This window comes from Arvicola amphibius, chromosome 1, assembly GCF_903992535.2.
Source record: "Arvicola amphibius chromosome 1, mArvAmp1.2, whole genome shotgun sequence".
NCBI lineage: Eukaryota > Metazoa > Chordata > Mammalia > Rodentia > Cricetidae > Arvicola > Arvicola amphibius.
Window position 1 is genome coordinate 67,475,430 of NC_052047.1, and position 23,413 is coordinate 67,498,842.

At 49.3% G+C, this 23,413-nt stretch overlaps 1 protein-coding gene across 1 annotated transcript in view; it reads right to left on the minus strand.

Moving 5' to 3' along the window:
- The window catches only part of Limk2 (LIM domain kinase 2), a 65,445-nt gene that overhangs the window by 36,032 nt on the left and 6,000 nt on the right, over window positions 1-23,413 (minus strand). Inside the window, exon 2 of the mRNA XM_038348310.2 lies at window positions 13,901-14,000. Coding sequence (XP_038204238.1) covers window positions 13,901-14,000 — 100 coding nt within the window. The remainder of the gene's footprint in view (window positions 1-13,900; window positions 14,001-23,413) is intronic.

A 23,413-nucleotide genomic window follows, 5' to 3' on the forward strand; every position in this document is an offset into this window, starting at 1 on the left:
CATCCAGAAGCCCAGCCGTATTCTCTTTCTTCCCGTGAGAGCCGACAAATGTGACGCCTCCGTCAGGGCTGGTAGGGCAGCTTGAGCCCAGGAGTTCACAGCCACCCAGAAGTAGTGGGTGCTTAGTTTTCACCCACAAGGCAGACACAGAGGTGAGCTTGGTATGCACGCACATATGGTCACTAAATCCCCACGCTGGAGGTTCTCACCTCCTTTTTACGTAGGAAGAAATGAAGGCTTTTTTTCAATTGAGATGGCCTTTCAGAGAGGCTCCTGTATAAGAACTGGCAGGGCTGGGATTTAACTTGGGTATCCAGGTTCAAAACACTGAAGTTGTCACAAACAGCTATTCTGTGCTTCTTGATCACAGCGGTATTTCTCAAGGTGTGGAGGAAAGAACAGCCATCCTGGAACCCGCTAGGAAAATGAAGCTATCCCTAGCAGCGCCCAGCACAAAGCACCACAGTTTCTGAGGCTGGGGGAAGACCGAGTAGTTGTGGTACACACTGAAGGCCGAGGACGCTGCTTTCTTTTTTCCATGCACTTCACTTGATTTCCTCTCCCTGCCACGCTAACCCTGGAGGCAGACAGAATAACTATCGCTCCCTCGCTGCAAACGTAAATGTACAGAGAGATGCTCATTTTATGCTGAAGGCTGCTTGGTCACTGTCAGGGTTAGGGTTGCTTAAGCCTCGACTTACTGGGGACTTCTGCCTTCCTCGTGCTGCTATTACTCATTTGAAACTCCATGGCACTGTCACCCTCGTTTTGCAATGATACTGTATGGAAGAGGAGCTTAGGAGACATGGCCATCCGGTTCCAACTGGAGTTGCAGAAGTGACCCAGTGATAGAGCTTTTCTAGTATGCAGGAGGCCTTGGGTTCCACCTCCAGCAACACATACAAGCACATATGTGTAAACGCAAACAAATGCATACTGCTAACTTCAAAACCCATTGTCACGTCTACAAGAGTCAGTCACGGAGGAGGTGGGAGGTAGACCTCTGAGCCAATCACGTGTTTCAGAGCACTGTCAAGAAGGCGGAGCCAGATGGTGACAGAGACACAGAAGGAAAAAAAAAAAACCTAATTTAAGTCTGACCTGGGATGCTTGGAGCTGTTTGGTGATCGTGAGGGGAGTGAAAACAGGAGAATTGTGCTGTGGCACATGCCTTGCATGCAGGAGACAAAGACAGGAGGATTTCTGTGAGTTTGAGGCCAGTCGAATCTACATAGTGAATCCACAACAGCCAAGGCTATGTAGAGAGACCCTGTCTCAAATTCCTGCCCCATCCCAGAGAGAAAACTTGGTAGCACCTCTCTAGCATGACTCAGAGAGAGAAGGGGGGGCAGTTCTAACGTTTTGTGGGGGTGAACGAGAAACAGCAGAGTGAGCTGCTATGACAGCAGAGGGGAAGGGGGCTTGGATGGTTTAATACTCAATCACATCATAGACAGAGGTCTTTCCGTTTGTTTGTCTCTGTGTAGCACTGGCTGTCCTAGAGCTCACTCTGCAGACCAGGCTGGCCTTGAATTCAGAGGCCAGCCTCTGCCTCCCGAGTGCTGGGACTCAGGGCGAGGGCTACCACCGCCTGGCTCTAGACAGAGGTCTTATTACACTGTCCATCTCAGAAGAAAAGCTTGCCTGGGGGTACTGCACGGCAGAGAGGATGAGGGTGCACATGAGAAGGACTTCATTCAAGCTCTCTGAAACACCATTTCACAAGGCACTACCCACCGAGCAAACACTCGCTGACACCGCTCCATTCTGGGCAGTGTGCGACGCCACAGGGCACAGAGGTAGATTAGATATGGTTCCACCCTTGGCAAACTATACTTGAAGACTACGGCTGTGTGCGCAAACAAATACGGCAAGGGCTAGAACTCAAGTATGAGGAAGATTAACAAGGAGGGTGAAAAAGGTCTCCTCTGATTGGTGGGGATGGACATGGGGTGGGGTTCCTCCAGAGGACAAGCTGTATCAGCTGACATAGCAGGCTGATTGCCATGCAGACAAGAGACTTCTAGCTTGAAGGAACAACAGAACCCTGAGCCTGTCCACTAGCAACAATGTAGTTGAAGAGGGGCGGATGGTGAGCAGTGATAGACCAGACCCCGGGCAACTAAACATACGCACAGGCAATGAAGGGTTATCAGAAGCATTTAAGCAAGTAGAGGGTCCCAATGGCTAGGGACCCGCTAATATCTGTTTCTGATATCTGAAACACCAAGGTGCTGTCCGAGCTCAAGTCTACAGCTAGCTGTGTTATGTTCACGCCAGGTTTGTTTGCCAAAGTGTTCACCACCAGTAGACTATGTCTTTGTCCCGAGGCCACATCTCTATGGACCTGGCTATTTTAACCACTGACATTTATCTGTATGGCTGTGAGCACTTAGAATCAAATGGTGGCCCCTGTAGATAATCATCCACTACTCTGTGATACTAGGAAATTCAGGGGCTGGGATGTGGCTCAGTGGTAGAATGTTTGCCTAGTACTCATGAAGTCTGGAGTGGATCCTCACTACTGAAAACAAGCAAAAACATCACAAGAAAAGGGCTGGAGAGATGCTCACTGGTTAAGATGCAGCAGATCTGGGTTTGATTCCCAGCACACAAATGTCTGTAACTCTAGACTGTGAGATCTAATGCCCTTTGCGGGCACCAGGCATGTACATGATACATGGACATGCATAGAGGCAAAACATCCATACACATGTTTAGGTGTGTGTGTGTGTGTGTGTCTGTGTGCGTGCGTGCGTGCCTGCTTGAGTTTATGTGTGCCAGGTGTGTAGAGGTGTTCATGGAGTCCAGAGTGTGTCAGAACCCCCAGAACTGGAGTTAGGGGGTTCTGATGTAGGTGCTGGGAACTGAAACCAGATTTTCTGCAAGAGCCACAAGTGATCTTAACCACTAAACCATCTTTCCAACCCCTATTTTTAAAAAAATTAACAAAAATAACAGCAGCAACAACAAAAGCCCTCATAAAACAACAGCAAAAAATGTTGGACATTCAGTGTCAAATGCTTCATTCACGTGGGCATTCTTCTCCTGGATGCACTGGGAGGAAGAAATCCTTTTGCTATACCAGCACATCTCAAGGCGATGGCAGCAGAGTCCGTGAAAGACCTGAGATCCTTCCCTGGTTAACAAAAGCTTACTGTGTGATCTCACCAAGGCTTTAACCCTCTCTGTGCCTCAGTTTCTTATTTGATAAAAGGATTAAGGTGAGAAAACAATTCCACACCCATTAGGTCTATGCTGAAGGATACCATGGTAGTCAGAGGAAGGCCGGCTGCTAATCACCCTCTCTACAGTTGGCATCTTGGTGAATGAACCTAAGCTGAGCCTGGGTTTTGGCCCTTTGGTCTGGCAGCAGATGTACCCAGAGAAGTGGAGACACACCGTGATGGTTTACCAACACCACTGTCTACCTACACAATGACAAGAGAAATCAGCACAGGGAGGACTGAGACCTACGCGGGGCAGCGCTGGGCATCGTAGTACACACACTTAGAGCTCCAGTCAATTGGGAAGCTGGGGCAGAAAGATCAACCGAATCTTAAAACCAGCCTGGGCGACAGAGTGAGACCTTATCTCGAAAACAAACAAAACAAAGCTTGCATGGCTATGGCTAACTTGGGCATCATAAGGCTGCTTTGTGTGCATGGACAGAGATTTTTTTCTCCTCTGGGATGTAATGAGTTGGTCAAACTAGTCCTGCTTCCATACAGAACCCAGCCTGGCGCAGCCATGACACCTTCAGCAACTTTCTACAGGCGCGGCGATGACTCTGCCTCACGGCCTTTTCACTTCTGCCTTGCTGCTAGCCACTATTTACTCAGTTTTACTTCTGCGTGTGTCTTAGGGTTCCTGTTGCTGTGTAGAGACACCATGACCATGGCAACTCTTATACAGAAAACATTTAGTGGGGTGGCTTACATCTTCAGAGGTTTAGCCCCTTATCATCATGGCGGGACGTGGCGGCATGAGGACAAACGGAGTGTTGGAGAGCCCTACATCTTGGTCCTGGCAACAGGAAGAAAGCTGACTTACTAGGCATAGATTGGGCACATATGAGCCCTCAAAGCCCACCTCCACAGTGACACACTCCCTCCAATAAGGCCATACTTGCCCCAACAAAGTCACATCTCTTAATAGTGCCACTCCCTTTGGGGGCCATTTTCTTTTAAATCAACAGTCTGTTTTACTGTTTTTTTTTTTTTTTTTTTTTTTTTATGGCAGGGTCTTATGTATCTAATGAAGCCCTGAGAGTGTGATGATGTCCTGAGTCAATACATGCTGTTGACTTGAGACAACATTCAAGGACAAAGTCTCAGACCCACGGGAAACTGGCAAAGCCTCACTGTCCCTCTATCCCTTCAATGAGGCTCAGAACGGTGGCAAGGTCCCTCTACTCGAGTGTGAATCTTGACAGTGTGTGCAGAAAATGTCCTACCCGGATGTTTATGGCCTGGAGTCGGCTCCTCTACAGAGACTGCTCCCACAGAGAACAACTAACCCTGCCTCCTCATTCAGCTGTATATAATAACCCTGATTGTTTAGCTGAATATAATAACCTGCCTCCTTGTTTATCTGCATATAATAACCCCATTTCCTTGTTCGTCTATATAGAATAACATTGCCTCTCTGTCCAACCCTATATAATAAACACACGGGAGCCTAGTCCACCCTATCCCAACTTTTCGGTACATGTGTCTGTCATTTCTTCATTTCCTTGTTGCCCTAGACAGAGTTTTAGGATTCAAGCCATAGCAACCCTCGGGCTGGCCTCCAACTCACTATGTAGCTGAAGAAGACTTATCTTTAGTGTCAGCTTGTCACGAGTTGGTGTCCTCTGGGAAGAGGGAGCCTCAACTGATAAGACACCTTTCCTCAGATTGCCCTCTAGATAAGTCTGTGGGAGCATTTTCTTGATTAACCACTGATGTGGGAGGGATCCATCCACGGCGGGTGGGGCCACCTCCGAGCAGCTGGTCCTGCGCTATACAAGAAAGCAGGCTGAGCAAGCCCTGGAAAGCAAACCGGAGCACAGAGCTCCTCCCTGCTCTGCTTCAGTTCCCACCCAGGTGGCTTTTGGTCATGGTGTCTACTGCAGCAATAGAAAGCACACCAGAGGAACGTGCAAGGCCCGTTTCCAGTGCCACACACACTATTTCACTTGTGTACACCCCACCCCCTGTAACACTAGCAGGTGGGACACAAGTTAGCATCTCCAATTAGGAATGAATTAACAACTGGTCTGAGCATGGAACCTGGAAATAAGGAGGTGAGACAACAAGCCACAGAAAGCACCTGCAGCGCACAACCAGTCAAGGTCACAGCCAGGATGTGCCCCTGGAGTCTGGGCCTTACTACATGTTGATGCCCTCATAGGCTGATCTTCAGCTCACAGGCACAAGCTTCATTTCCAAGGTTTAGAGAACTGCCGTGAATTCGCCATCCCCACCACAAGCCAGCTATGGCATAAGTCAAAGACGCCATTCAAGTATTCCATTGTTTCCACTCCATGTTCGACAGTATCTTCAGCTAGTGCTGTACTTTGCAGGTAAATGATTTTGTTTTAGCAGTGCTTGGGACTGAACTCAAAGCCCTGTGCATACTGGGTACATAGTCTACCACTGAGCTATAGATACACCCTCCCCCACCCCTGACTCAAAGGTAACAGTAACACTGCTGAGCAACAAAGTAGCTTACTACTGGTTGGGACTAAGAGTTTGCACATTCTAGACAATTTAGACTTGGTGTGGACTAGAGCAGCTGGACTTATTTTCCCCTACTGCCTTTCTTCCCAGAGATCCCGGGCACCCAGGACTTGCTCCTGTCTGGGCTGTACCTACAAACGCAGCTAAAGGCTGCTGGAGAGCAGGCTCTCGGGCCTCTTCACTGCTCCCCACTGCAGGCTAGCCCCTCTGAAGGCAGAAGACAGGCTTATCCTCTTAACTGACCTTACAATTCTCCAGAGCCCAGTGTCTGACCCAATTCCTCCCTGCTGTTTACGGGAACTGCAGCCACAACCTGCTAAGGGAAGGATGTGGAAAAGCGGAAGTGCAGGAAAGGCCACACTTACATCACAGCTCGGGCAGTTCTTTCGACGGCTTGTTTCCTACGCCAATGATGTGTCAGTGGTGACACAATGAGGGACAAAATGCCCAGAAGTCCCTGAGGTCCCTTACCATGAGAAGTCACAGGGTATTATAAAGGAAATCATTGCACAAATCTAAAACTCCGAGAGACGCGTCAGATGAAACTGAAAGCTCGGATGGGGAACTGAGCAGTATCCTTCAAGGGCGAGGAATACCGGTCCCTGAGCCATCCAGGGACAGACCCGACCTATGAGCAGAAGCTAATTAGGCAAAAAGAGGGAGGCGGCATTCCAGGCCCAGGGCACAGAACAATACAAGCGTTGTCAGTGGGAAAGAGCAGGGGGGTTCAAGTGTAGAAAGCAGGAGGCCCTGGACACACACCGCTGTGGAAGGCAGTAGAACAGAGCATGTGCAGATCCTTTTCAACACTGGGGAGCCCTGTGCATGCCAGGCAAGCACTCTGCCACCGAGCGGCAGCCTCAACACGTTTTTGTTTGTTTGTTTTGTTTTTTTTAATGTGTTTCTGAGAGTTGCAACTGAATGAATGTATTTGTACCATACGTGTGCAGTGCCAGAGAAGACCAGCAGAGGGTGTCAGAACTCTAGAACTAGAGTTACAGACAGTTATGAGTTGCCATGTGGGTGCTGGGATTGAACTCAGGGGCCTCTGCAAGGGTTCTTAACCTCCAAGCCATCTCTCCAGTTCCTAGATTTTTTGTTTGTTTTCAAGATTTCTTCTTTTTTTTTTTTTTTTTTTTTTTTTTTGAGACAGGTTTTCTCTGCATTAAAGCTCTGGCTGTCCTGGAACTCATTCTATAGACCAGGCTGGCCTCAAACTCAGCGATCCACCTGTCCCTGCCTGCCGAGTGCTGGGGTTAAAGGTGTGCGCCATCACTGCCCGGCTATTCCAATTTTAATTGTGCATGTGGGTGGGCATGTGCACGTGAATAAGCTGCCTGCGGAGGGCACGGATGTCAGGTCCCCTGCACCTAGAGGTGCAGGAAGTTGGGAGCTCCTTGACATGGGTGCTGGAAACCCAACTCAGGTCCTCTGCAAGAGCGGTCTATGCGCTTAACTGCTAGGGCATCTCCCTCTCAGATATTCTGTAAGTCACACACTTCGGCTGCTCTGGAGAGAACAAGTGGCTTGGGAGGTGGGAGAGTGGGAGGGGAGACGGACAGCTTGGGATGGGCAGGAGAATGAGAAACAGAGTGGACACATTCATAAACAGTGTACGCTGAAGAGAGAACTGAGAGGCCGAGGCTAGAGAGGACTCAGAAGCTAAGAGAACTGCCCACTTTTCCAGAAGGACTCAAGTTCGGTTCCCAGTGCCACATCAGCTGTCTCACAAGCACAGCACCTTTAACTCCAACTCCAGGGGGCATCCCCACCCATGTGGTACATATGCGCTCTCTCTCTCTCTCTCTCTCTCTCTCTCTCTCTCTCTCTCCCACACACACACACACACACACACACACACACACACACACACACAAATACAAATAATAAGCATAAACCCTGAACCAGGCATGGTGGCGGACACCCTTAATCCCAGCACTTGGGAGGCAGGAGCAACCTGGTATACAGAGTGAGTTCCAGGACGGTCAGACTATATGATAGGACCAAACCTCAAAACTAACTAAATCTGAAAAAAAAAAAAAGACAAACAAAAACTGACAGAGGCTGGGTCATGAAGACAAGGAAGTAGAAGTATCAAGGACTTTCATTTGTGACCTAGGCAGGTGATGGAATGTGGTGTCCATCATTCAGTGAACCAGGCTAAAGTGGGTGAGGAGCCAGTTTACGAGAGACTATGGTGAGTCCCAGCTGAGTCCAGCGTATCTGGAAGACACCTGAAGAGACATACCAAAGTGGGCCACAGTGGTGTTTCCTGTAACTCCCAGCTACTTAGGTAGCCGAGGCACAATGACTGCTTGAACACGGAGTTTGAAAACAGCCTGGGCAACCCTGTGGGATTCCATTTGAAAACAGAAGAAGAAGAACAGAACTGATGGATCAGGTAGCTAGTAGGACATATGAGGTCAGAGCTCAGTGAAGGGGCTGGGGCAGAGGAGCTCATCTCAGGGTCTGTGTGCGGTGGATGGTGGAAGTTCAGGAGGCAGCCTGGGGAGAGGAACACACCTAGGAGTCTCACCACAGGCCTGGGAAGAAAAGAAAACTGCAATCACCAGAGGGGCTGGGGAAAAACAGGGGCATGTGGGATGTCATGGAAGCCAAAAGCTGGGTGTGATGATTTAGGCCGAGAATACCAGCACCAGGAAGCTGGGGAGTGTGGTTGTGGTTGTGGACAGCCTGGACTATGTAGCTAATTCTAAGCCAGTCCCAGAAAGACAGAGACCATGTCACACACACACACACACACACACACACACACACACACACACACGTCAACTATTCCTCCCAGGCCTTTCTGTTTAGTGTAAGGTGGAGGTGACCTTGATTGTTGTATCAGATGAGAAAGCTCTTAGTACAGTGCCTAGCAAATGTCCACCCGTCTCTTTCCACCTCTTCACTTCTGTCGGACAGTGGCAGCAGGCCTCCTTAGTTCACAAAGGGCAGTGCAGGATGAAGGCACACTGATGGCCACAGACTGCCACATCCCAGAGTCTCAAGGGGGACAAGGAGGGGTCAGGTGTCTGTTCTTCCTTCCTTTCTGTCATGCAGGCTCGGCTCCAGCCAGCATCCAACAGCTAGCTTCGGTGACCTGCCTGTGCCTCATTTCCTCAAAGATAAACTGGGTAAACAATCTCTTTCCTGAGTTGTTACAGCCAGAACTGAAGCCAGGGCCAGCACCAGCAGTGAACAGCAGAGGGCGGAGTTGCTCTACAGCCTGCGGCCCCAGGAGCCCAAGGCATAGACTTAACTGCAGGTAGAAGATCTGGCACTGGGGAGGGCAAGAAGCCTTCAAGGTTATCTGACACAAGCGGTGTGACCCCCGTTACAGGAGCAAAAGTGAGGTTAAATGACATACCCAGAACTCAGCAATGCCAAGGTTCACAACAGCAGATGCCTGGGTTCAGATCCCTGACGGGCATCTAACCGGCTGCACAACTTTAGCAGACAACTCTCGCTTCTCTAAGCAGAGGCAAATAGCAATTTAAATGCTATTTTACATCTGTTGATTTATTCATTTTGAGACAGGGTCTCACTCGGTAGCCAGGAATTCACAATACTTTTGCCCCAGTGCTCAGATTACAGGCAGAAGGCACCACGCCTGGTTTGGTTCTGCCTTTTGCATTTAAGACAAGGCCTTTACTGCACAGCTCAGCTGGTTTCAGGCTCACAGCCCCCTGAGGCAGCCTCTCAGCTGCTGGAATTATAGGTGCATATGAACACTCCTCAGCTGTTCACTTTCAAAGGTAAGACAAGTAATTCATTTACTGAGTTATCTCCAAGATTAAATAATACAATGCTTGTAAAATGCTAGGTCAGTGCCTGGCATGGGTGCTAATTTGTGGTTCCTAGAACTGTAAGTAGGACACCACACCTACATAGAGTAGATGCCACCACTTAGTGGTTTGGCAGTTCAGAAAGTTCCTCTTGCCAGGAGATCTGCTCCACTACAGCTTCGGATTCTCTGTATGCCATTTCCTCACCGACCTTTCTAGGGTCACAAGCCGAGCAGAGAGAGTGGCGTTAGCCCTTCCCAGAGCACGGGCATTGTCAAACACTTCTTACAAGACACAGTTCAGTCTGTGCTTGTCATCCTGAGAAAAGAGGCTGGACAGTTTCCAGGGCCCTGGGAGTGGCGAATTCCTTTTGTTAATTCAGCCAGAAACCAGTTCCAAAAACAGCAATTCAGTTAAGGGCCATGAAAGACTAACAGGGCCGCTCCTCCTTCTCCCAGGTCCCTGCTTACAAGGCTGAAGGCCTGTGATGAGAGCGAATCTGGAAATCTCAGAGCTAGCTTGTGGTGATGCATTCCCAGAACTCCACAGATGCTCACAGACTGGACAACTCCAGATAACACTCTAAAAGGGCCAAAGTTGTAGCTCATTGGTAGAGCACACTGTGCAGTATGCGAGGCCATGGGTTCAATTCCCAACAACGGAACAACCACAAAATCACCAAGATGGCCCGTAGGGTACGCATGCCTGTAACCCCAAAGCTAAGGACACTGAAACAGGAAGGATTTTGAGGCCAGCCTGGGTTATGCTGCAAAACTCTGCCTCAAAAGTTTTAAAAGGGCTGAGATATTGGTCAGTTGGTAGAATACTCGCATGGCACACGGGAAACCCTGGCTCAATCAGCACAGCATAAGCCAGGCATGGTGGTCCATACCTGCAGTCCCAGTCCAAGGCCAACCTGGGACATGAGACTTAAGAAGAGGGGGAGATGGACGAGAGAGACAGGCGGGCCAGCCAGGTCACCACTCAGTTCCACACGCTAACTTCAGCTGCCAGCATGTGTTCCGGTTCCTCTCTCGGCCCCAGGAGGCGCCCAGGCCAGGAGCTTCAGAGAGAACAGCTCCAGATTTAGACTCAGTGGCATTCTTCAAAGAAAAGCAGGTCAGAGGCGCTCACAGTTTAAAGGGGACTGATGGGAGGGAGGAGGAAAGGAACGAGGGCTGGTCAGCCATGTGTCTCAATAGTTCAGAAGGATCCTGGCCAAGTGCCAACGCTCTGAGCTACTTCCTGGAGGCCCACCAGGTGGACATCCCTGCATCTAGGGGAAGACTCGGAAGTGGCCCGACAGATGTGACTGCAGATCAAGGTGGAACCCAGTGAGGGGGGGGGAGGGGGAGGGAGAGCAACCCTGACAACCTGTTCATTTAATCCAGCCTCGCCCAATTACAAGGTGTGTGTGGTGGTGGTGGGGATTGGGAATAGGGGGATGGGGCATACATGTCCCTTCCTTTTCTTTAACTGTGGCCCAGCTAGGAAGAGCAGGGCTAGAAGGAAGTCACAAAGAATGAACTTTTCTGAAAGCCACAAAGGGAAGGTCCTGCCCCAGTGGGCCCACACCACATACTCTAAACCAGACTGCGGGCGGGCTGCCTGGGTAGGAAGACTGTAAAGGACTGTTCAAACCCCTTAGCCCCACATTCCCCTTAGCTCAGGTTGCCCCTGAGGTCAAAAAATGGTCCTTTCTAGGCCTGAGGAGCTTTCTCTGATTTAGGCAAAAGTAAAGCTGAATCTAAAACACAGCAACCCTCCGCAGGGCGTGTGAGCATACTCTGCGGGTGAGCTTCACGGCATCCCACTTCTACTGTGAGAAAGCTCCCGATGAGAGATGGTCTCCTTCAGAAGAGTCCATTATAGAGCTATCTTCAAGGCAAAGCAGTCATCAACAGGAGCAGATGCTCTACCTGCCACCAGCCACCCCCAAGTCCCCACCCCCACCAATTCCCCCACCTGCCAGCCCCCCAAGCCTCCCCCCAGTCCCCACCTGCCTCCCACGGTCCCCATCCTCACCCCACCAGTTCTACCTGCCCCCCCAAGGTCCCTATCCCCACTCCCCACCTGCCAGCTCCCCTACACCTTCCCCCAGTCCCCACCTGCCCCCACAGGGGCTCCATCTCCACCCCACCAGTTCCCCACCTGCCTCCCACGGTCCCCATCCTCACCCTACCAGTCCTACCTGCCCCCCCCCATGGTCCCTACCCCCACCCCCCCATCCCACTCACTCCCCCCACAGTTCCCACCCCCACCTGCCCCCCTCAGGGTCCCCATCCTCACCCCACCAGTCCCTACCAGCCCCCCTCAGGGTCCCCACCCCACCAGTCCCCATCCTCCACCTACACCGGGTGATCTTTGCACCTCGGCAGTTCAAAGACACCCTCCAGAAACTCCGACAAAGGGCCAGGAACAGAAAGTGACATCTACTGGTTATTAAGGTGTTTTTTTATGGGCAAATTATCTGCAGAGTAATTTAGAGTATCGATTACCCCCAACGAGCCTGAGACCTGAGTAATGGTCTTATCTAAGCCAACCCATACCTTGAAAGGCTCTGAGAGCTTTGCTGTCCCACTCCACAGCTTGCAACCTTATGTGGTCATCTGCATGCTAACAAGATTTACTTTTTGACTTTTTAAGGTAAGGGTATTGCTATATAGCCCAGACTTGCCTCAAACTCAGAATCTTCCATCTTAGTTTTCCGAGAGCTGGAATGACATGTACGCCACCCCGCCTGTATAGTTCTCCTCACACCCTCACAAGCAGACATCTGATCAAAACTTCAGAGGGTTTCAGACCTTGTCGTCCACGGCCCAGCAACCCTGAGCGGTCTTCTAATCTTCAGTGTGAAGAGGCTACAGATTTAACAGGTAGCCTCTTCTAGCCATCTGAAATAACAAGAACTAGCCAGGACCTTTAGTGAGAGTCCAGCCTGGTCTACAGAGCAAGTTCTAGGACAGCCAAGGCAAAAGAAAGAATGAACGAACAAAGAAAGGAAGAAATAACAAGGACTAGCTTGTTTTATCATGCTCTGCTGATCCGAACAGAAAATAATATGGATAGGAATGTAGACAGGGACAAATGCAATTGTGTGGGTCAGATGCCAAAGCAAGGCTGGCCTCAGCTATAAAATGAAAGGACTAGCTAGCCAAAGGCTTTTCCTACAGGCCCCTTAAGGCTCTGCTAACCTCTGCCTCTAGCATATAAAATAGCACAGAAAAGGCAGAATCCACTTCCCCAGGAGCAGAGGAAGGAGGAGCCAAGGCAATGAGAACAAAATTAGAGAGAAGTCTGGGTTGGACCTAAAGGACAGGAAAACACTGGTCCATCTCCAGCCCTTTCAGCGGCCAAATCACTCCAGGCCAACCCCCACCTTGAACCTGGAGGGTGGAGAGAGGCTAGGGCTTAAAGGACCATTAAATTGTTTAACACCAGCTTTGCACAGAGAGCTGTGTGGGGAGCCAGAATACACAGCACGTGGTCTCTTGTCAACATCCATCTCATTCTCAGGACACGAGCCTAGGGGCGACACACTCTTACCCCGTGTCCCTGGAGGGGACAGTACCTCATCCACCAGTTCAGAATGACTGTGGGCTGGAACTGCTGTCTGCAAAGTCAAGGCTCCTCCCCTTGAAAGAAGACCAGTGCTTAGTGGGTGTCTACTGCACACTGTGTACTGGGGTCCCTGGGAACATCTCTAGGTACAGATAACTGAGCCCCAGAAAGCAGGCGCAAACATAGCTTTGAAGCCTGTAATATTTAAAAACATCTATTTGTTTTTCTGTTTGGTGTGCATGTGTCTAAGCGCAGGTGCACATGCCATGGTGTTCATGCGAGGTCAGAGGACCACTGCTCAGGGCTGTCCCACCACAAGGGCCCGAGGATGGAACTCCAACAGCCAGGCTTGGTGGCAAGTGCCTTCTCGCCCGCCCTGACACTGTCATTATTAAGAAACTGAGCTGCTTCAATAATAATCTGGAAGCAATAAAAAAAAGTCACACAAAGAAGGGCCACAAGGAGGCATCCTGTGGGACAGAGATGCCACTCAGGCACCCTGAGATGCCACGAGGCACCCCATAACCAGTGGTGTGGCCATGGGGACAGTCACTCTCTCTGGTCTGCTCCCATACCCTAAGGTGAGGGGGCGTTGGAGAAACCCTAGACCACCCCCCCCTTCCTCTAGCTGTCCTCCACTCACCTGCGGTTCCTGCACCTTAATCTGGCCTCAGGGGTGTTCCTCTTTCTTGGAGTAGTCCTCTCCCTGCCCCAAATGCCCAACCGAGATTAAATTTCTCGGGCCAGAAAACTGTGTTTTTCCAAACATGAAAACAGTGCAGGGCCACAGGACGGCGGTGAGGGGAGGAGGGCGGAAGTACTTACCGGAAGCAGGAGCTGTGCCAGGCTTCACTGGTTGTCCTGTAGAGTCTCTGGCTCAGAGGAACATATCCCCCACAGCCCCGGCACCTCCAGGCTTCCTCACCTGAACACAAAACCAAGACAGTCAGTCCCTAAGTAGCAGGAAGCAAAGGACCGGAATCTCAGTCATGTGGAATAAGATTGAGTTAACAGAAGCTCCGGCTGAAGGAATTAGGCTCTATTCATGCTCAGTCCACCCCTCCACAAGACCGCTGCTAAACACTTGCCTGGCTTCAGGGAAGGGAATTTATGACTTCAAAAGTAATCTCAACTAAAAAATAATAATGGCTCTGATTGGGCCACTGAGATAGATCAGCAGGTAAAGGCACTTGCCACTCAGTCTGATGACCTGGCACCCACATGGGGGAGGGAGAACCTGCTCCTGCTAGTTGTCCTCTGTCACACACATGCCACAGTGTATGTAAGAAACATTAAATATTAGTCTTCTCTATCAAACATGGTAAAACTTGTATGACAAGGAACTCAAACCTCTTTTATCTTCTCCACCTTGTAAAACCTTTCTGCAAATGTTTTAATGCCCAGCTGGTTAAAGTCTTGTTTGTCCTAAGGCCCTGCTGCATTCTGAACTAAGTGACTTCAGCAGCCGGCCCCATCCTGCTGTCCTTCGCTGCAATCCATTTAAAACTAGTCGCTCCAGTTACAACGAAAAGCAAGCAAGCTGCCTGTCCTCCCGTGTGGGCGGAGGTCCTTTCCGATCATGGTGGTCTCTTCTGTGCTCCTGAAATCATGTGCACACACAATAAATTAAAATGTCAGTTAAAATGACTGACTGTTTCTATCTCTATCTCCATTATTTTTCTCTATATAGCCTTGGCTGACCTAAAACTCAATATGTAGATCAAGTTAGGCTCAAACTCAAGGAGATCCACCTGCCTCTGCCTCCTGAGTGCTGGGATTAAAGGCATATGCCACCACACCTGGCCCTATTTCTATTTTTAACTAATATAAAACCAGCCTTTTATAGGTAGGTGTCATAGTACATGCCTTTAATTTCAGTGCAAACAGGACTTTGAGCATGAGGGCCTGCCTGGGCTACACAGCAAGATCATGTCTCAACAAAAACTACGACTAAACTCAGGCTGGCAAGACAGCTCAGCGGTAAAGGCACTTGTCACCAAGTTGATGACCTGAGTTTGATCCCTGTGACCCACACAGCAGGAGAGAGCTACTCCCTTAAGCTGTCCTCTGGCCTTCACCACGGCACAGGCGTCCTCTCCACACACAAAGAAATGTAAAAAACAAGAAACCAAACCAAAATAAAAAATCCCAACCCTCAGACCTATGTCTACTAACCAACAATAAACCCAGCACTTTCCGCCTCGAGCTGTAGCCTTTGCTTCTATCAGCAGAAGAGAAAGGGTCCCCTCCCCAGCTCCTTCCTATGACTGTCCCCAGCTACACCCAGAACCGCTCTGTTCTGGCTCATACAAGCTATTGTCTTTACTGTCTCCCACCGCCACCACCCGGTCCAGGAGCTCACTCGCGCAGGAGGGAGGCGGATGGACACACTGCCTCGCTGCTTAGAGAGCAAGTCCACTGGAGAGGAAGCACCCGCCCATGTTTTAAGTTTTGCTTCAAAGGTAGAGCCTTTCAGAGGTAGAGTTCTCTTAGTTTGGTGACAGAACAAACAGCCAAATGCATGTTTCCTGTCTTCTGTATAACCAAGAGCTATTGCTGATTTCACAGAGCCAATCGGGTTTTATTCTTCTCAAACAATCTGCATTCTTAACGGAAGGATGGGAGACTGACGCTGAGGGCTGTGTGTGCACATTTGTGTATGTGTGTGTGTGTATGTGTGTGTGTGTGAACTGATGCTGAGTGCTGTGTGTGCACATTTGTGTATGTGTGTGTGTGTATGTGTGTGCATAACTGATGCTGAGGGCTGTATGTGCACATTTATGTGTGTGTGTGTGTGTGCGTGTGTGTGTGAACTGATGCTGAGGGCTGTGTGTGCACATTTGTGTATGTGTGTGTGTGCGTGAGAACTGATGCTGAGGGCTGTGTGTGTATGTGTGTGTGTGCACGTGAGAACTGATGCTGAGGGCTGTGTGTGCACATTTGTGCATATGTGTGTGTGTGTGCATGAGAAGTAAAACAACATTTAAGCAGAGGTCTGGCCTCTACTCCCTCTGTTCCACCACATTAATACTGTTCCTTCAAATGAGGGGCAGAAAAGTCTCTGTAGAGGAATCGAAGCCTTGAGCCGAGCCTTGAAAACTGGAGATTTCCAAGGATGGAGAAAGGATGTTGCAGGGCTGTGCGGGTTAAGATCAGCACAGGCTGGTCCATGATCTCCAAAACAGGAAACCCAAACAAAACACTGTGCTCTTGGGGTGGAATAAAATAGGCAACTGAAATCAAGCCGTGGTACCTAACTCAACCCTAGAAACAGGGGCAAAGTTGTTACAAGACCCCCTTGTACACGCTGTATGCAGCTTTGTTCTGTCTGGGTAACTCCAGACTGCCACAGGCACAGGGGCCATGAATAGACAAAGCAAGGCTCCAGGGATGTCAGGACAGCTCAGCACTCTGGGGGCAGCCAGGGTATGAGCTGTCTTCTTTGTACCCCAGAGGAAAATTAAACGAGTGCTCCGGATTTGAAACTTGCCTCTCTCCACTCCTTCCTCAAGGTGGGACATCAATCATTCTCCATTCTCTTCCCGTACTCTTGGGATTTGTTTCAAGGCCCTGTTTGTTCATACTAAGCAAACACTCCACTGCTGATTCCTTACTAGCCCATCTCTCTCTCCCTCTTTGGTTTTTTGAGACAGGGTTTCTCTGTGTAATAGCCCAAGCTGTCCTTGGAACTCAGTCTGTGGACTAGGCTGGCCTCAAACTCAGAAAGATCTGTGTGCCTCTGCCTCCTGAGTGCTGGGATTAAAGGCCTGTGCCACCACCGCTCAGCTACTTTGTTGTTTTGAAGAAAAACAATGTATATACACTGAGTACTACAATTTTGACACAACATGCATTACATCTAGATGCATATACATTGTATACACACACATACACATAATAATAAGTAATAAGGCCTTTTTAGTATATTTCTTTAATCCTAGTACCCAGGAAGCAGATAGAGGAAGATCTCAAAATTCTAGGTCATCCCAGTCTATATATCAAGTTCCAGGCCAGTCAGGGATACATACAGAGTTCGAGGCCAGCCTGGTCTACAGAGCTAGTTCCAGGACAGGCTCCAAAGCTACATAGAAACCCTGTCTCACAAAAACAAAAAAAAAAAAAAAAAAAAAAAAAAAGTAAAACCTTGGGCTGGAGAGATGGCTCAGAGGTTAAGAGCATTGCCTGCTCTTCCAAAGGTCCTGAGTTCAATTCCCAGCAACCACATGGTGGGTCACAACCATCTGTAATGATGTCCGGTGCCCTCTTCTGGCCTGCAGGCAGACACACAAACAGAATATTGTATACATAATAAATAAAATAAATATTTAAAAAAGTAGCCGGGCGGTGGTGGCGCACGCCTTTAATCCCAGCACTCGGGAGGCAGAGGCAGGCCGATCTCTGTGAGTTCGAGACCAGCCTGGTCTACAAGAGCTAGCTCCAGGACAGGCTCTAAAGCCGCAGAGAAACCCTGTCTCGAAAAAACAAAAAACAAAACAAAACAAAACAAAACAAAAAAAAGAGACAAGCCCTGCCATCCCCAACCCCCTCACTGCTGAGGCAGGCAGATCTTCCTATCTGCAGCCTGAGTCCTTCCTTTCTGTCTCTTTCCCAAAGAGATAGCTGTTGCTGTGACTCCTCTCCTTCCCCCTCCCCCCTCTCTTTTTCTCTCTCTGTTCTTCTCCCTTCTTCCCTTTCCCCTTCCCTTCCATAACCCACTAAATAAATATCCAACCTCACTCTACATGGCATGCCTATCCATCTCAGTCTCTTACCAGCCACATGGTCTTGGGACCTGCTGCCCACCGCTGCTTTGGGTGGGGGGGGGGCTGCAGTGTGGTCTCATCGCCTGCTGCCCACTGCTGCCACTCGTGGACCTGCAGAGTTTCTGCCGCTGCACCCCTTAAGGAACAGCGGCATATTATTTTTACCATAACAGTTATGAGCTGCCATGTGGGTGCTGGGAATTGAACCTGGGTCCTCCAGAAGTGCAGCCAGTGCCCTTAACCACTGAGCCATCTCTCCAGCCCCCAAAGTAAAAGGTTTTTACTTTACTCATTTAAACTAGGCCCAGACCAGGTCAGACACTGAACAAGAAGATGAATCAGTGAGGAAGAGGGGATCTGTGGTGTGTTTGCATTGAGGATCAAACCCAGGGTCTCAGGAATGCTAGGGAAATGCCCTATGACTAAGCCACGCTCCCACTCCAGCGAGAGGGACTTACATGTATATACAATGTTTACTGTGTGTGTGATGTGTGTGCACATGCATGTGTGTGAATGGCGGGGGTGATATGCGTGTGCTGCAGAATGTATATGGAGGTCAGAGGACAACTTTTGGGAGTAGTTCTGTCCTTCTACTACGGGTTCCAGGAATGGAAATGAGCCACAGCCAAGTCAATCTCTCAGGGCTCAACAGTCTGCTTGAAACAGTTAAGAATGCTTCCCAGCGCCCACAACAGGCCCCCCCCCCCCCCCGCCCCGCCACCTATAACTCCAGCTCAGGGGCTCCAACACCCTCCTCTGGCCTCCTTGCCCCCCTCCCAAACACACTTTTGTTTGATCACAGTGTACAAGTACACACACACAAATAAATCTATTAAAAAAATTTCTTAGGGGCCGGGCAGTGTGGTGCATGCCTTTAATTCTAGCACTCAGGAGGCAGAAGCAGGAGGATCTTTATGAGTTTGAGACCAGCCTAGTCTACAGAACAAGTTCCAGGACAGCCAGGGCTATAAAGAAATTCTGTCTTGAAAAACAAACAAAAAAAAAACAAACCAAAAAAATCCTTTTAGGATTAGTTCAGGAGATGCCCGTCTCATCTTCCCTACAAATGCCATTACTCCGAAGCCTAATGTAATAGAAAACATTATGTACCTGAGGGTAACCTTGAACTCCTGATCCCCCTACCTCCTACAGCTCATACTTCCTCCCGTTTTTTACTCTACAAACCAGGAGGAATAGGGTTTAACCTGACTACCCACCTACTGAACAATTCAACAACACCTTGGTTCTGAATGAATAACGTCTGTTTCCAAAACTCAGGGCACGGAGGCTTTCTATGTACTGCCTCTCTCGAGAGCCGGCCCTATTTCCTCCAGTCCTGAGAGACCTCAAACACACAGGAGACACTTGGGTCAGTGCCTGCTCAGTGTTCACCCCTAACGCCCTCCTTCCCCAGACACAGTGTGGCGGTCCTTTCCCGTCTCTACCCTTTGAGCAGTCTACTGTACAATAGCTGCTGGCTCACCCACACTCTGGGCTATCTCAGTTCCAGGTCAGACTCAGGACAAGAGCTGGGCTGTCTGACAGGGCCCTCTGTTCTAGATCCCTACCCCACTCAGTGAAGATACATTCTTTCAGTTACTGCCTCCCTCCCACCCCACACCGGCTCCTTTCCATTGTCATTTAAATAAGCAAGTCTTTCCTAATAGAAACAGCAGCCATTCCCGCTTCTCCCTCGCACAGTCTAGGAAGAAGCTGTCTCCACCTTACGGGTAGCATTCAATGCCTCGCTTCCCGACTTCTTCACAGTCCACTGCCATCCGCCATCCACCCATCATTTCTCTGAAACTGCCTCACCAAGTGACCATTTATTGCTAAATTCAATGGATGCCCTTCAGGCCATTATTTGAGGACATATTTATCCCATGCCAGCTACGCCTCCAGCCTGTGTTTAGAGCGCAACCCTCAAACAGCCTAATTGTGTTTATAACTGGGGCAGTGGCATGGAGGCGTAGTGAATTCAGAACTGGGAAAACAGGAGTAGGAAAAAAAAAAAGGATTCCTTGAAGAAGTAATTTCTAAACTGAGCTCTGAGGAAAATATAAATTAACTGGGATGTGTAGGGGGGATAACGCTAGAGATGGAAGGGGGTGACACAAAACTTTACACAGTGTTAAAGTTGGCCTCTGTTGACTTACAGGACTCGGGAGCCAACCAAGCCTAGGTCTTGACCTGTATAAGTCCTCTGATAAACATTTATGTAAGGAAGGATTGGGGGCTCGGGCTGTACATAGCTCAACTGACAGAGTACTTGCCAAGCACCGCAAAGCCCTAGGTTCAAGCTCCCACATAAGCAGATACTTGGAATGTTGTAGCCTGTAACCTTGACTGGAGCCAAGAGGGTCAGAAGTTCAAGGTTATTCTTAACTACACAGGGACTTGGAACCCAATCCAGAATACTGAGCTCAAGTCTCAAAATGGGGGAGGCTTTCACAAAGAGACCCCAAAGAACATAGTTACAAGATGTTCTACATTCCTGCCCCATGTTCACACCCTTGCGCCCACTGTTCACATCGTAAACTGCCGTCTCTGTTCAGCAACATTCTCTTCTGTTCACACCTTAAGCTATTGCTGCTATTCAGCAACCTTCTCCTCTGTTCACATTGTAAGCTGTCATCTCTGTTCAGCAACATTCTCCTCTGTTCACACCGTAAGCTGCTGCCTCTGTTTAGCACGCCTTCTCCTCTGTTCACATCGTAAGCTGCTGTCTCTGTTCAGCACGCCTTCTCCTCTGTTCACACCGTAAGCTGCCGTCTCTGTTCAGCACGCCTTCTCCTCTGTTCACACCGTAAGCTGCCGTCTCTGTTCAGCACGCCTTCTCCTCTGTTCACACCGTAAGCTGCTGTCTCTGTTCAGCACGCCTTCTCCTCTGTTCACACCGTAAGCTGCCGTCTCTGTTCAGCACGCCTTCTCCTCTGTTCACACCGTAAGCTGCCGTCTCTGTTCAGCACGCCTTCTCCTCTGTTCACACCGTAAGCTGCCGTCTTTGTTCAGCACGCCTTCTCCTCTGTTCACACCGTAAGCTGCTGTCTCTGTTCAGCACGCCTTCTCCTCTGTTCATACCGTAAGCTGCCGTCTCTGTTCAGCACGCCTTCTTTCTTGGCGCTTCCAAAGGCATGGCTAGTTTCATCTGTCTGCACTCACCGACACAACCTGTTCTTTCATTACAGCTCGCAGCGCACAATTCTGCCTCTCTTAGCCCCTTACTCGCAGCTCCAAGGGACAAACTGTGCCCCTTGGTCCTCTTTCCTCCAGGGCCTAGCATAGGTCTGGCACAGAACGAACAGTATTTTGGCAGCAAATCCATCCGGAAGGTTGGATGTAATTGCCACCTATAAAATTACCAAAGTGGAACTCCAAAGGTCAGCCAGGCAACCACTGAGTGGTATTCTGGTTCACGGGACCTATGGAAAAGTCTCCTGTGAATGAACCTGACCTTGGTTTGTTTCTCGGTTACACCACTAGGGATGGGGACAGCTCAGCAGGCAAACACCTGCCTGACAACCTGAGTCTGAGTGTAATCCTGCAACACACTTGAAAACCCCAGGACTCCAGGGAAAGAGAAGAAGCTCACATGTGCAGCACAACCATAGCAACAAGACCAGGCCTCAAAACAACACTGACCTCCACACACTGCACTGTGGCCTTCACAGGCTGGCATTCACACACGCGCACACGCACAAAGTAAATACACATACACACATACACACACACACACATTGCTTGTCCTATAGGTGGTATTAGATAGATATAGATATATACAGCCAGATATATATGTCTCCCTCCCTCCCTTCTTCCAGTGTCCTCACTGCACAGATCTATCTTGGCCTCGTTAGTCCCCTTAGAATCCTGCAAACCAACGATCCTGATTCTTTTGCAACCTTTAGTTCAGGAACTACATGAACAACTTGGGATCTAAGGCCCTCTTCTTGCTTCCACAGCATTAGGTACACATGTAGTACACAGACACATGCACATAAAATACATTTAAAAAACGAGATCGGGCCGGGCGGTGGTGGCGCACGCCTTTAATCGAGACCACCCTGGTCTACAAGAGCTAGTTCCAGGACAGGCTCCAAAGCCACAGAGAAACCCTGTCTCGAAAAACCAAAAAAACAAAAAAAAAAAAAAAAAAAAAAAACAAAAAAACAACGAGATCGAGAGAGACAGAGAAAGAGAGCACCAGACAGGGGCTCACTATGTAGCCCACGGTGTGCTAGAACTCCCCATGGAGACCTGGTTGCCCTTGAAAGAGATCCACCTGCCTTCTCCTGAGAGTGACACAAACCCAGCCAGTCTGCTGCTTTAAGAAGTGATTAAGTGCGTGCATGTCTTTAATCCCAGCACTCAGGAGGCAAAGGCAGGCAGAGATCTCTGCATCTCTGTGAGTTAGAGGACAGTCAGGGTTACACAGAGAAACCTTGTCTCAAAAACAGAACAAACAAAACAACAACAAAAAAGAAGTGACCAGGTATGCGCCTTTAATCCCAGAACTCAGGAGGCAGGCAGATCTCTGAGCTTGAGGCAACCTGGCCTACAGCGTAAATTCAGGACAGCCAAGGCTACACAGAGAAACCTCGTCTCTGAGAAAACAAAACAGAACGAGGGAAGATTAATGCTGAGAACAGTAGCAAATGGCTTACTATAAGGATTCCCACCTTCAAGACTTTTTCAATCTTGTTATAAAATAGTTTTGCTTTTTAATGGGTATTTCTTTCCCGATTTAATCGGTACCGTGACTCAAACAATCCGTGACACCAGTGGAACAGACACTAGGGCAGCAGAATGGTTGAGGCCAGAAGGGCTTCAGTCCCTAACTTAGACACAAGGTCTCGCTACATTGTCTAGGCTGGCCTAGAACTCATGCCATGACTTAAAGAAGAGAACCTTTAAAATAATCTAACTGCATCATTTAATGTTTCTAAAAGACACACGGACTTGGAGGAAAAGGGAGTTGCTATTACAAAGTTCCCAAAAGCTGGTCCCACAGGAACCCCAACCCTTAGCCCAAGACCACCAGGCCAGCTGCGGGTTTTTTATTACCCCGAAGAGCCTCAGGCAATCTGAGACTTGCTCAGACCACAGTCATTCAGTGGGAGGGCTTGGTGGGGTGCTCCAGCCCAGAGTCCCCACTTAGCCTTGGCTCAAAACTAAACACAATCTCTTCAGATTGGACCCCAGGCTTCAGGGTGGTGAGAAATCCACAAGTAGGGAGAGACCCTGATGCCTGAACGAACACGTACAAAGCCCAGCCTCGCGTTTGAAGACAAAACAAAACCCTTTGAATTGTCTCATGTTCCACCTGACAGTGAGAACCAGGAACAAAATGCAGCCAATTCAGGGCAGCGTGAAACAAATCTGGTAATTGAGGGACCTCTTTGGGAAGGGCAGATCAGGTTATAAACCCCACCTGTCCTGGGACAAAGCTGAAGGGTAGGCAGGGCAGCAGTTATGGGGAACGGCCAAAGAAGTAGCTTCCAACAGGCCCGGGAGCAAGAATTACCATCTTTTGATAGTCTCCCAGCATCCCAAACCTTTTCTTCCTCACCAAGTGTCA